Source organism: Herpailurus yagouaroundi, unplaced genomic scaffold, assembly GCF_014898765.1.
Source record: "Herpailurus yagouaroundi ecotype Mexico unplaced genomic scaffold, PumYag 140, whole genome shotgun sequence".
NCBI lineage: Eukaryota > Metazoa > Chordata > Mammalia > Carnivora > Felidae > Herpailurus > Herpailurus yagouaroundi.
The window spans coordinates 52262714-52277757 of NW_024412395.1; the positions used below are offsets into that span (position 1 = coordinate 52262714).

General features: G+C 35.1%; 1 protein-coding gene across 1 annotated transcript in view; it reads right to left on the reverse strand.

The window, feature by feature from the left end:
- The window catches only part of TLK1 (tousled like kinase 1), a 156113-nt gene that overhangs the window by 54858 nt on the left and 86211 nt on the right, over positions 1-15044 (reverse strand). Inside the window, exons 5-10 of the mRNA XM_040475359.1 lie at positions 11769-11815; positions 9977-10072; positions 8581-8670; positions 6860-6952; positions 2946-3056; positions 2705-2841 (exon numbers count right to left, since the gene is read on the reverse strand). Of these exons, the coding sequence (XP_040331293.1) occupies positions 2705-2841; positions 2946-3056; positions 6860-6952; positions 8581-8670; positions 9977-10072; positions 11769-11815 (574 nt within the window). The remainder of the gene's footprint in view (positions 1-2704; positions 2842-2945; positions 3057-6859; positions 6953-8580; positions 8671-9976; positions 10073-11768; positions 11816-15044) is intronic.

Consider the following 15044-nt stretch of genomic DNA (forward strand, 5'->3'; position numbering starts at 1 on the left):
GACTATCTGATGCTTGATTTCTGCTCAGGTCATGATCCCAGGGTTGTGGGATGAAGCCCTGCGTCGGGCTCTGCGCTGAGCATGGCGCCTGCTTGAGAGTCTCTCTCTCCCTCTCCCCACATGCACACCCACGACTGCTCTCTCTTTCTCTCTGCCCCACCCCCCCGCCCCGACACACACAGTTTAAGACATTTATGAAGAAAGAGGAAATTTTCACTACCTGAAGGAAACAAAAATTAGCATGGCTTTAAAGAATGAGCAATTAATAAAAGTAAATAAATATTACTGTTTCCCATTCAAGAATCTAAAGCTTACTAGTTGTAAAAAAAACTACTAAATATCATGTCTACTATAAAAACACATGTTAGAGATTTCAGCAATCTGACCAGAGCAAGAGTAGGTTAACAGTGAAGCTTTTTTTTTTAACGTTTATTTTTGAGATGGGGGAGGGGCAGAGAAAGAGGGAAACACAGAAACCGAAGCAGGCTCCAGGCTCTGAGCTGTCAGCAGAGCCCAAAACGCAGGGCTTGAACCCATGAACCGTGAGATCAAGAGCTGAGCCAAAGTTGGATGCTTAACTGACAGAGCCGCCCAGGCAAACTTGTTCTCAAAGTAACCGGTTCCCTTTTAGGTCACCTCAACACGCTAAGAAAAAGTTTTAAAAAACGCTACATGGTTATAAGACTAAGATTTAAAACACGACAAATGTTTCAATTCCTTGGCTCCCCACCCCCACTCAAACCAGAACTACAGAACTTCTACTCTGCTGATGCAAAACTGACTTCATGCACACTGCCTTTTCCTATGGTTCTAGCCAGATGGTAGTAGAATATGACCAGAATGAAAGAATCACTAACCACCCACAGAGAAGAGTAAAAGGGTGGAGAAAATTCAAGAATAGCAAAGCTAGAACAGGACTTTAATCCAGTTTCCATTTGGAAGTAGGAATAACTTTATTTAAAAAGTTAACTTTTAAAGCTACTTTAGAACACAATCAAGATGTTATAAATGAAAATAAACAGCAATAACCCTACTGATCAAAATCCTAACGGAAAGTAAATAATTACTGGAATGAATATATATAGCAAATATCTGATTATTCAGGAATGACTACACATTTTAGAGATTAATTTAACATTACTAATATTTATTTCTCTTATCTGTCAACTACTTTGGGTTCTATCACTGATAAACTACTTGATACACACTGATAAGTAACTTGATATAAGGTATGTATAACAATACACAGTAGGCCCTCATCTCAAGAAATGCAAGTAATTTTTTAAAAACTAAATTACTTACTTATCATAAAAAGGCACAAAGCAAGAACAGCCAGACTGAAGAGGTGCATAGGGCAAGGCACAAGGGAAGGGCACAGAGCTTCCAACGCCCTCTCCATTTGCACCACTCTCCCCAGACTTCCACGTGTTCACCAACCCGGAAGCCCCAATTTTGCTCTTTTTTGATAGCTCAGTGAAGAAATTTTAACTACTAACAGAGCTTGTGTTTTAGATTTATATTTAAGGTTATACACTGTAACTTATTTTATTCATTACCAGGACAACTGTAGGTCTGGGTTTAGCAGCTGAGGTTCTTGCTTTTAAAATACTCAAAAATCATGGTTTCTACCTCAAACGTATCTCTAGTTTCACTGTCAATATTTTAGCTCAAACCTAATCATCTTTCATTTGGAGACCTCTCCCCATCTCAGCTGTCAACAATTTATCTTCTTTCCAACATTCCCATATTATCATGAGTTATCTTTCTAAAACTCAATTCTGACCACACACACTACAGACAAACCTTTAATAGCTCCATATTACCCACAGAATTAAAAGCCAAAATCTCTAGCATCACAAGAACAACATCCATCATTATGGTACACCTTTCACCCAGCACAGCTGGTGCTGAACAAAAGCTGAAGAAATCAACTGAGACAGAGAAGGCCATTCTGTGCTAAGTTCTGGGAACCAGTGTTTAAAACAGCGATGTTTATATAATACGGGAGATACAGCTTTGCCTCCATTTTGCACATAACTGAACGAGTTCTAGGAAATCTGATGTAGATGCTGCCACTACTCCTGCTTTGCAGGTTTTAAAATTTTTCCGGCAAAAAAAAAAAGGGGGGGGGGGCAGCATAGGTCTTGGCTTCTTAATAGAGTCAATCATCTAAACTCAATAACTTCTCTGTTTTAAAGTTTACCTCAGAAACACTAAAGCCACATGTTCAGTTCAACTGATTTAGAATTATTGTATCTAAAACAGAACAGAAAAAGTTCTTGTCTTTTCCATAGGAACAGAAAGCAGACAAGGGCTGAATACTAAGACTAAAGTAAGGATTGGAGAATGGGGGGAAAAAGCTAAGTAGGCAAATCCCAAGATATATATACATATAGATGTAAATCTTCCAATGACAATTACAGTTCCCTCCCAAATCATCTATAAAGCTGGAAGGTCAGTTTATATTTTGGAAAGTCATGTTTAGAATAATACATCATGCTGTATGGATGAATGCTAACTAATCAAGAAATTTGCTAAAGCTGAAATTGTAATACTTGTGTTTTACGTTCCTTTCAAATGTACTAAATTCTGTGATTTCAAATAGTAAGGAGTAGATGTAGAACACAATTCCAAATGTACAATCTTTGCAAGTAATAAAAACTCAAAGGAACACTACATTATTTAAAATGTAAGAATGACTAACTTCACGAGATTCTGAAACGCAAAACCATCTGTCCATTGTTCAGTAAATGAAGCACCATGTCTAACTGTTGTGAAGTGCCCAAGGCGTAATCTGTCTTGCATACTCTTCTCTCGGCTTGACAGTTTTTCTTGCGTACTCTGGAAGGAGAAGGAAAATATCATCAATTTTATTTATTTAAAATTTAAAACTGTACAAGGCAAAAAAGGGGTCAAGCAGAATGAAAAGGAAACAAATCACCTACCTTTTCAATAAGCAGTTTTTTGCTCATTGATATGCACTTATTTAATCGTTCTTTGTATTTTTCAAGTAATTTTTGTTGTTCATCTATTTGCCGTCTGAGATCACAATTAGCCTACAAAATAAGGAGAAAATGGAAAAGGTCTAGAATTTGTGTATATGAGACACTGATGAATATTTTTAACATTCTGAATAAAGTATATAAAAAGAAAGGGTTAATTAAGGATTTGAGTATGATACTAAAAATTTTTTTTTCAACATCTACTTATTGTGGCATAATACTGTTAAATGTTGCTTAACTGTGCAGTGAAAAGTACATGGAATTTGTATCCATATTCCATGGTTCAAATCCACATCCTAAGGTATATAACCTTGGCTAAGTTCAGTCAGTTACCTGAACCTTCGTTTATTTCTTTTGTATTTCTAAAATAGGGGCAATACTATCTATCTCACTTAGTTAAAAATAACTAAATATATGTATATAAAATGAATAACACTTAAAAATGAATGTAAGTTCTCTTCCATCTTTTGTAACTGATAAAACTGTTTTCTCCATTAAACTTGGGGCTGACACTACTGATGCCTACCCAATAGCTAACTATTTCCACCATCTTTCTTGGCAATAAGATACCCATTTTGCTGACTTTCTAGGCAGCCATATGCTCATGCAAAAGCCCTTATATAAACTCAGGAGATGAGTCAGATTAGTCTAGGATAACGACAGAATAACCTGGAGGGCTTGTTAGAATACAGACTGCTGGGTGGGACACACCCCCCAAGTTTCTATATAAGTCAGTCTGGAGTAGGGTCTGAAAATTATTTCTTTCTTTCTTTAAAAAATTGTTTTTAATGTTTATTTATTTTTGAGAGAGACAGAGACAGAATGCGAGTGGTTTGGGGCAGAGAGAAAGGGAGGCACAGAATCTGAAGCAGGCTCCAGGCTCCGAGCTGTCAGCACAGAGCCCGACGCGGGGCTCGAACTCATGAGCTGTGAGATCATGACCTGAGCCGAAGCCAGACGCTCAACCGACTGAGCCACCCAGGCACCCCTGAAAATTATTTCTAATAAATTCCACAGGATGCTGATGCTTCTGGTCTGGGAATCATACTTTGAGAACCACAGTTCTAGGCCAATCATGGTAGAAGCCAAAAGACATAATATATCGAAGATGCTAGGAGAAAAGAGCTACCAATCTGAAATTATATACCTAATAAAATTATTTTTCAAGGAAAAGGGTAAAATAAAGAGATTCTCAGAGGAACACAAATGGAAGTCAGTACCAAGAAACCCTCCTCATTAGGCACAATTCAAACAAACTGTGGTGTGTGTGTGTGTGTGTGTGTGTGTGTGTTCAAAATTTGATTCTAACATTTCTCTAAAACTACAAAAGGCCAAAAATAGCGAAAAAGAAAGGATATTTCTTCAATCACAAATCAAGATTTAATATAAAGCTACAGCAATTATGATCACCCAAATCTATTTTCTCTTTCTTTATTAGCAATGAAAGCTTACGTTTTATTCTGGATTGATATGTACCTAGCTAACCTATCGTAACTATGAGACTCTAATAAATATTTTACACCTTGATATGACCTTCAAGATAAAAGCCATACACTAAGGATAAAGGAATAAAAAACTGAAGGAGTCAAGATCCCATAAGACACTATGAAGACATCACCAGTTCTGTGATGACAGAACCAGTTCTGTTCTCCTCTCAAAAACTACTATTGTATCTCATTTAAACTATTGCTGTTTATGTTCTCTGGTACTAACAAAGGCAATTGCTAAATGATAAAAGATGCTATACCAGTGTAGGAATACACAAACAGAACATGGAACACAGCAGAGAATACAGAAATAGATCCACTTGTATATGGAACATAGATTACATGACGGAACTGGCAGGAAAGAGTGGAGTTTCAATTAAATGAGCTGGGCAACTGATTATCTATATAGAAAGAAAATAAAATGAAACCTTATTTACACCATACCGAAAAACAAATTCCAGTGAGATTAACAACTTGTCTTGAAAACCCAGACTACAAAGGTTTTAAAAGAAAATATAGAGGGATATCTTTATGATATTAGAAATTAAAAAAAAAATTAGTTCTTTTGGTATACCTTTGATAATAACTTGGTACAAACATAACATAAACTACAAACAAAAAGATGTACTTAATCATGTAAAATTTTTAAATGCATCTAATCATCAAAAGACAGCATGAAGAAATAAAGAGGCAATTTGCACACTGGGAGAAAATCAATATATATGAACAACAAGAAACTGACATCAATAAAAAAAAAGATAGCAACCCACTAAGAAAAAATGAGCAAAAAACATCAGTTATTTCACAGAAGAAACACAGTTAATAAATATTTTAAAAGATGATAAAAGAGAATGCACAATAAAAGACACCTTGTTTCCCTCTATCAAATTGGCCAAAAAAATTTCTTATATCTGATTATAATAAGCCTTGACAAAGATAATAAGCACCAAGATTATTTCTTGCCCACTGCCAGTAGGAGTGTAAACTAATCCAACCACTTTGGGAAAAATTTGGCATCATTATAAAGCAAAATTGAAGATTGCATGCCATGTACTCTGGCCACATCTCTCTTAAGCATATAACGTAAGACAAATTTTTCTACATTTGCGCTAGAAGACATGTATTAGAATGTTGTTAGCAGGACCATTCGTATTAGCAAAAAAGTAGAAACAAAATGTCTACCAACAGCAAAAAGATGTATTACGGTATATTCATATAAAACCTTACTATATAACATGAAACAAAGTACATGACAATTCCACATTTAATGTTTAGTGAAAACAAGCAGAGCAAAAGGGTACATACAGCGTAATTTTTTAAAAATGTTTTTATTTATATTTGTGAGAGAGACGAAGCAAATGGGAGAATGGCAGAGAGAGGGAGGGAGACACAGAATCCGAAACAGGCTCCAGGCTCTGAGCTGTCAGCACACAACCCAACGCGGGACTCGAACCCATGAGCCATGAGACAATGACCTGAGCTGAAGTCGGACGCTCAACCAACTGAGCCACCCAGGTGTCCTCAGCGTAATTTTATGCAAAGTTCAAAAAAACCCTGAAATATGTTGTTAAGAATGTATAGATACATGTGATAAAACCATAAAGAAACACAAAGGCATAATAAATACAAAACTTAGTAGGTAATGGTAAAGGGATGTGAGAAGTGACTGGGATAGGATCAGGAAAAGGCAAGCTGGGAGTTTCAAACGTATAGATCATTATGGTAAGACCACAGGTGTTGATTTCACTGAGTTTCTATACCACCAGTTCTTAATGCTGGCTTAAATTATAATTATCTGGAGGAGTTTTTAAAACTACCAATGCCGAACCCCTGACCTCACATCAACTTAATCAGAACCCCTCAGGTTGGAGTTTAGGCATGGCCACCTTTATAAAGTGCCTCCCACCTTTCCCATTTGGTAATTCTAATGAGCATCATGGAGTGAGAACCACTGCTTCATACCTTACTCACATTACAATACTTTCTGATGTGTCTTTTTGCAAGGTTTCCATTAAAAATTTCACAGGATTGCAGCAGTTACTTCATCTTATATAATACCAAATATCAGAGGGTTTAAGACAAAATCAATTACACCCTTAAAACTAACACAAAATGGCTATCTGTCTTATGATAGTTGATCAGATAAAAATAAATTTTATAAACTTCCCTCTATTTCTCCAACTGTTTCTCAATTCACATTTAAAGAACTAATAATTTGCACTTTAAAATAGTTATTTTCATGTACTTAAAACTACCAGAAAAAGCTTATTCTTCTCAGCTATAGAATTTTTTTACGTTGCTAAGTATTTCCTCAACTTTTACTATTGCCAAATAATTCAATCAATTTTCCCTCTATGACTTATTACTTACCCTGAGCAAGTCATCTATACGACCCTCCTTCTTTTCCAGGTCCTGGTTTTTATTACTTTCTAATGCTGCTAATTTCAGCATTGTGAGATCAGTCTAAATGAAAGAAAACTATTTGATTATCTTCATTATATATATCACTGCATGCAAATATAAACTAGATTTTACTCTGATTCTAAAAAGCAAAGAAAATATTTGAGTTTGTGTTCATAAAAGTTATCCCAAAAGTCTTAGTACAGTTTTAAGTTTTAATATCTTCAGAAGTATAACTTCTACCAGGTTACAAATATTTAAAAGACTGATTACTAAAAGTTTTAGAATATTGTTACGTTCTTCATTAAAATTCAATATAACCACTGCTTTGTGCTATCAACTCTAGCTGACTTTTGAACATGGCAAAAACTTTCATGAACTATTCATTGACTGAAAGCAATGAATAGCCTGAAGTTTTTTTTTTGTTTTGTTTTGTTTTTTTTTTAATTTTTTTTTTCAACGTTTATTTTTTTTTGGAACAGAGAGAGACAGAGCATGAACGGGGGGCGGGGGCGGAGAGAGAGGGAGACACAGAATCGGAAACAGGCTCCAGGCTCTGAGCCATCAGCCCAGAGCCCGACGCGGGGCTCGAACTCACGGACCGCGAGATCGTGACCTGGCTGAAGTCGGACGCTTAACCGACTGCGCCACCCAGGCGCCCCAATAGCCTGAAGTTTTGATGCATGTACAACAATTTGCACATGACCTAACAGAAAAGTCTAATGGCAATAAATTGGGTAATAAAGATGGCTAAGCAAAAACATCTACTCTTCAAATCCCCGTGGTTTGAGACAGTATCATCCCCAAACTGTCATACGTAAAAAGTTAAAATGAAAAACTTAGTAATCAAAATTCATAAAACCAAATAAGCATAAAAGATATCTAATATTCAATTTTCAAATATTTTAAGTATATAGCACATATATAAATTTATGTATAAATTTATTATATATTTATTAATTTATTATATATTTATTTATTTATCATATATGTATAATTTTTATAATTTATATATAAATTATATAAATTTATACATATATATAAATTTATATACACACATATATATGTATGTATATAAATACATACACCCAAAATGAACACCTTTTATGTCCACGTATGACAAATGTAATAGCTTCAGGAAGACGATGATTATATTTATTTGGATGGTATGTTCAAAAAAAAAAATCAGTAAACAAAATTGACATGTTATGGTTGTTCTATTTAATATGCTTAAACATCTAGATATTTTTAAAAAGTTTTTAATGTTTATTTATCTTGAGAGAGAGAAAGAGAGAGCGAGAGAGAGAGCACGCGCGCAGGGGAGAGGCAGAGAGAGAGGGGGAGAGAGAGAGAAAGAATCCCAAGCAGGCTCCGCACTGCCAGCACCGCAAACTCACAAACCATGAGATCATGTACCTGAACTAAAATCAAGAGTCAGACACTTAACCGACTGAGCCACCCAGGTGCCCCAAAACATCTACATATTTAACCAGCATGTAACAAAGGACAAGCTGATAGTAAACTGGGTGTTTCAATTTCTCACCCCCTACAAACTACTTTTTTGTCTAGTAGTTTTCTTGATGTATAATTTTACTTTATGACTATGTCCACTAGTTTCTACATTATACTAAGTTTCTTATAAGTCACTAGTTTCTTACAAATCACACAAAGAAATTTCAATTACTATTTACCTGAGTAATTTTAAAGGATAACTGCTTTGGTTGTAAAATAGGGTGGTCCCCAAAAGCTAATGCAGTAGGAGAAGGGCTATTCGGTCGAACCTTAAAAAAAAATATTAAAATTTTTACATTAGCAAGAAGAAAATAGGCTTCTCCTCAACAACAACTACTTAACACCTCCTATGTTTTTATCAGGATAATAACTGAATTAAAACATAATTGACTTTTTAAAACTTTTTATCACTGTTTATTCAGTTAGCATTCATTTTTAGAGTACCCTCCCTTACATAAAGGTGCAATGAAAGAGACAACCATATACTCCCTGCCCTCAAGAAGCTTATATCCTAGAACCATCAAAAACATTTTAATGCTTTCAATCTGTTAAACAAGGCCAAATACATTATTTCAAAACAAAAATATTAAAAACAGATGACGATGGCTCAAAAAGTAAAACTGAGAAGATCTTAATATAGAATTCTTATTAATAGGGACAATAATGCATGCCCATATATAGTATAATATCAATTTACTGTTGAGTTTCATGGTTTATCTAGTGACTAGTTTTAAAACACATCATTGAAAACAGATATCATTGTATCACTGCTATCACTATGACTCAAAATTATTGAGTCTTATAGTTTATTTTGCATATTACAATATAATGTGTCCAAGGTACAAAATAAGTAAGATACAACTAATTATATGTCTACCAGCAAGGACCAGAAGGGAACACTGGAAATAAAAACAAGGTATTTGAATAAATAAGAGATACTTTGATTTTAAAAAACCTTCAAGTCATTTTTAAATTACTGAGAGCCAACACTGCTTTTCTGGTTAGACATTAAACTTTCATATAATGAAAGATAAGGAAAAATGAAATCCAATATGCAAAACAATGCATATAAAAAGGACTAGGACTTAAATACACTAGAAACAAACCAAGAAGTTGTAAGATAATTTTTAGATCCAAGATTCTTCTCCTATGCTTAAATAAAATGGTCCAAGGCTAAAGGCTGCCTACCTTTGTCTAGAAAGGAATCATGCTATCACTTTAGTGGTTAAGAAATTTAATTTCTAAGAGAATTAGAAATTAGAAATCAGTAACTGAATATGGACCAATACAAGAGTATTCATTGTAGTCCCCTAAGTTAGACAGCATTCTTTTATAGAAACATTACTTCTTGGATATAATCAATCCAGGAAATCTTTAACTTAAGGATCTCACTTTGAGAAATAACGTTCTAACAGCATCAAATCATTAAAAAGAATTTAACCTACCTCACAAAATAATTTTCTTAGAAGATAAATACAAATAAATATATATAGAAGTTCTCAATGAAAAGATATTCAGTATACATACATACATATGTTAGTAGATATAAGACTCCCTACACATGTCAAAACTTACAGATGAGGAAGGAGTGGAATGTGAATGCGAATTTTGAGGAGAACGGATCGCAGGAGGTATGCCTCTTACTGGACTTGAGCCATTCCCACCTTGGTACTAAGAAAAAAAAGAAAACACTTTATGAAAATAGGTTTAGACAGATGTTATTTTAGACATGATATTAATAATTAATTTAAATATATTGTCTTTTAAATTAAATTCAGTAGTGATTTAAATGGGTCAAGAAAAAGCAAAACTAAGGTTAGTTACAGCCAAGTCCTAAAAGACTAAAGAGAGAATACTGATCACAAGAATATGAAAAGACTATGTTTAGCAAAGACCCTTATTTTTTTTTAACATTCTGGTTTTAATTTGTTACTGCAGCAGACTCAAAAATTCCCCCCTCCCCAACAATGAACATATACTATTTTTCCTTCAAATTTTAATAGTTCCTTATAAATGTTTGTTGAATGGGTATAATCCCTAACACCCCCAAATTAACATATTTACAAGTAGAAGTTAGTGAATGTAATAAGCCATCTTAAAACAGAATCAACATTCTCTAGATCTGTTAAAAATCCAAATGTTTGTAGCACTTAATATAAAAAGTTACACAGACAAAGTCTCTTCTGTTTAACAGCACAAAATCTAATAAAAATCAATCCTTTCTTCCATGCATGAGATGAATTACAGTGCATGACTTAGGTGCCTATGAAGAGAAGCCTCCAAATCTATTCCACAGCTGCCTTTCTCACTTCTCTACCAAGAATGGGAAGAGAAAACTGCTACTGGATTCCTCTCAGGGTTTTAGGAGAAGAGCAGAGATGGGGACCTCCTAGCATGTCTTCCAGCAACCTAGGGACTTGGTCTGATTTATTTTTTACTCTACAGTGACTAGCAGAACTAGTGGCACATGAGGAATATTCAACAGACTCGAAATTTGTTGATTTGAATTGATCCAACCTTTGGCAAAGATTCTTATTAACACTGAGGGACTGACCTTAACTAAAGAGCACTAGGTTAGCAATACAAGACCGTGGTCAGCAATAGTTTTACCTTAGATTCTGTAAATCCAATTAAGAAACACAATGGATGGTTAAAAAAAAAAAAAAAAAAAAAAAAAAAAAAAAAAAAGCCTTTAATGCAGCCCTTCCCCTAACTGGCAAATTCTGCTCTCACACTCAAGTAAATATAAGCATTTTTCAACTGAGTAGATCATGTTTGTTGTTTTAACAATCATATTAATGTACTGTAATGTAAAACTGGTAGCCAAAAGTATTTCTGTGTAAAAGAATAAGGTAATATTCTAAACTGGGTAAGAATCTAAATTTATCACATTTATTATTTTCAGGGGCTCTTAGATTCACATTTCTATTATTTAACTTCCATCTACAGGGCTCAAATGTTGCTATGGTGCCATAAAGGCTGCACTGACAGCAGAAACAATTCTAAACTAGAGGTTATTCAAGTTCTCTCTTTGCACTTCCATTTAGAATTTGACTTTAAATGGGCTACTTTACATGTCTGGTCCTCAGTTTCCTCATCTGTAATATAGAAACCCTAATATCTCCTGTGCCTATCTCCTGGGCTGTTATATAAGCAAGTATGTGAGGAAGTACTTTGAAAATTACAACAAGAATATATGAATATAAAAGTAAATTTTAATGTTCCTAGGAAGACAGGACATTACATAGTACTGACACTCTGCTCTAATCACAAAGATAATCAAAAGTTGAACTTGTACTTCAAAGAAATTATTTCAGCCCATACCAAAATAATATTAAGAACTGGAGGTATTTATCAATAAACTTACTTCAAAATAGTCGCTAATTTTGTGGCCACGCCCCCCAATACTTTTTCCTAGAATATAAAAGTAAAAAACTGTTACAGATCTGGTCATGACTACCTATCATACTATATCAGAAAAAGAATGTGTCAAACTTGATTTTGCTAATACACATAAAAATCATCTGCTTAATAAAAAGAACATGATATTTTAGTTGGGTAGTGATAGACATTGAAAGAATTATATTAAGAATCCTCAGAGGGTAAGATGCCAACTTCAGAAATCCAAAAATCAAATGACATTTCAATAGAAACATGTCAATTTTTAAAGTCCCAATTACTGGAGAACCACATATATAAATGACACTAAAGGATTTTATTTTTAAAACTACATTATTCATATTGCTTAATGACTGCTAATTTCATAAAAGCAAATCAATGAATTAAAAAAAAAAACCAGGTCGCAACTGTATAACTAACAAACCAATTCATACCTGTAAATAATATAAAAGCTTTGGTTAACACAAAACCATAACAAACTGACAATAACAAGCTTTAATATGAATGTTATTTTGTAAAAGTTTGGATTTTCTAAAAAAAGTATTCCCGGGGTGGGTGGGTGGCTCAGTCGGTTAAACATCCAGCTTCTTGATTTTGGCTAAGGTCACGATCTCACCGTTTACTGGTTCAAGCCCGCATCAGACTTCCCACTGGCAGTGTGGAGCCTGCTTGAGATTCTCTCTCTGCCTGCTCACACACCCTCTGTCTCTCTCAATAAACAAAATAAACTTGAAAAAAAAAAAGTATCCCCAAATCAAATCAACAGGATGTTCTTCTTCTTTTTTTTTAAGTTTATTTATTTTCAGAGAGAGAGAGAGAGAAAGAGTGTGTTTGCACACAAGCAGGGAAGGGGCAGAAAGACAGGGAGAGAGAAAATCTCAAGCAGGCTCTGCATTGTCAGTGCAATGCCAGACGCGGAGCTCAATCTTACAACACGAGATCATGACTAAGCCAAAACCAAGAGTCAGATGCTTAAATAACTGAGCCACCCCAGGCACTCCTGTGTGTTTTTCTTTAAGTTTATTTTGAGAGAGAGAAAGAGTGTGCACACATGCAGGGGCGTGGCGGAGAGAAAGAGAGGGGGGCTGAAACTCCAAAGCTGGTTCCATGCTGTCAGTGCAGAGCCTGATGTGAGGCTTGATCTCACCAACCATGAGATCAAGAACTGAAATCAAGAGTTGGACCCTTAATCAACTGAGCCAGCCAGGTGCCCCTAGAGGATGTTTTTTAATAAACTAGATTTTAAATATTGCTCTTATGACCAAATTGATAAAGTGGTCCAAATCCTTACATATCACAGTTCTTTGATTAAAAGTTTTGCTCTAAAAAGAATCAATTTTATAAATCCTGAATTAAGGGCAGGGGATAGGCTAAATGGGTGATGGGGATTAAGGAGGGCACTTGTGAAGAGTACTGGGCTGTTATATGTAAGTGACGAATCACTAAATTCGACACCTGAAATCAATTTTAATATATATGTTAACTAATTAGAATTTAAATAAAAACTTAAAATAAAAAAAATATTGAATTAAGAAGGTGCTAAGAAATACTGTGTTTAAAGATACTTTTTTGGATAAGAGGCACCCACCCTTCATTGGAACTATACAGAATACAGGATTTCTTCAATACAAATAAAACCTGATGACACCATGAAGTCAAAAGCTTCGGATAATATAAACACACACATTTATCAATTTAACACTGACTTATATTAATTTATTCATTTATTTTATTTACATAACAAATATTTGAAGTGGTTACTACATGCCAGGCACTACTGAGATGAACAAAGGTTACATTTTAAGGGGTGCCTGGGTGGCTCAGTCAGTTGAGCATTCAACTCATGATTTTGGCTCAGGTCATGATCCCAGGGTCGTGAGATCAAGCCCTGCATCAGGCTCCACACTAAGCATAGAATCTACTTAAGATTCTCTCTTTCCTTCTTCCCTCTCCCTGGCTTGATATCTCTCTCTCTCTCTCTTTTTCCCTCTCTCCCTCTCTCTCTCTCTCTTTTTCCCTCTCTCCCTCATAAATAAACAAATCAATCAATCAATCAATAAGATTTTAAAGTTCAGCAACCTTAAATTCTTTTTTATTTTTTAATGTGTATTTATTTTTGAGAGAGAGAGCGAGCGAGCATTGGAGAGGAGCAGAGAGAGAGGGGGACAAAGGATCCGAAGCGGGCTCTAAGCTGACAGCAGAGAGTCCATTGTGGGGCTCAAACTCAACAAACCGTGATATCATGACCTGAGCTGAAGTCAAATGCTCAACTGACTGAGCCACCCACGTGACCTAACAACCTTAAATTCTTTTGTTTAACAAGAAAAACTAAGTACTCACAACTATAAACGCTATCTAGAAAGTTTGAACAATAGTTTTATACAGATTTATTTAGAGGTCGGAAAGGAATGTGAAAGGTTTTACAGGCATACCTTGTTTCATTGCACTTCACTGATACTGTGCTTGTGTGTGTGTGTGTGTGTGTGTGTGTGTGTGTGTGTGTTTAAACACAAATTGAAGGGTCTATGGCAACCTTGCACTGAGCAAGTCCATAGGCACTGTTTTTCCAATAGATAGCATTTGTTCACTTTATGTCTCTGTGTCACACTTTGGTAATTCTTGCAATATTTCAAGCTTTTTCATTATTATTATATTTGTTATGGCAAATAATCACTGTTATCAGTGATTACAACTCACTGAAAGCTCAGATGACAGCATTTTTTAGCAATGTTTTTAAATTAAGAAATGCATGATGCTTTTTAGACATAATGCTATTGCATGCTTAATAGACTATGGTGTAGTATAAATATACTTTTATACACCCTGAGAATCCAAAAAATTCATTTAACTTGTTTACTGTGATATTTGCTTTATTGTGATGGTCTAGAACCAAACCTGAAGTATCTCTAAGGTATGCCTGTATAACCCAAGGAATTTTCCTTCTGCCTATAACAACTTTCCTGCAGATTCTGAAGGTGCTATCCTTTGATGAAGACAGAGACATTTTTGGTTATCTATCCAGAAGCTACTTCCCTAATCCTTTTTCTCTAACTGGACACAAATTTTGCTCTGTTAACATTCCCTCCCCTACATAGCACATGTAATTTCAGAAGAAGCTGACTCCTGTCTGGCCTCCATCCTAATTTCCCCCCCCCCCCGGGGGGGCGGGAAGCCGGGGGGGGGGGGGGGGGGGGCCGTCTCCACAAAGCCTTCATTTCTAAAAGGAATTTTACCCACTTTCAAT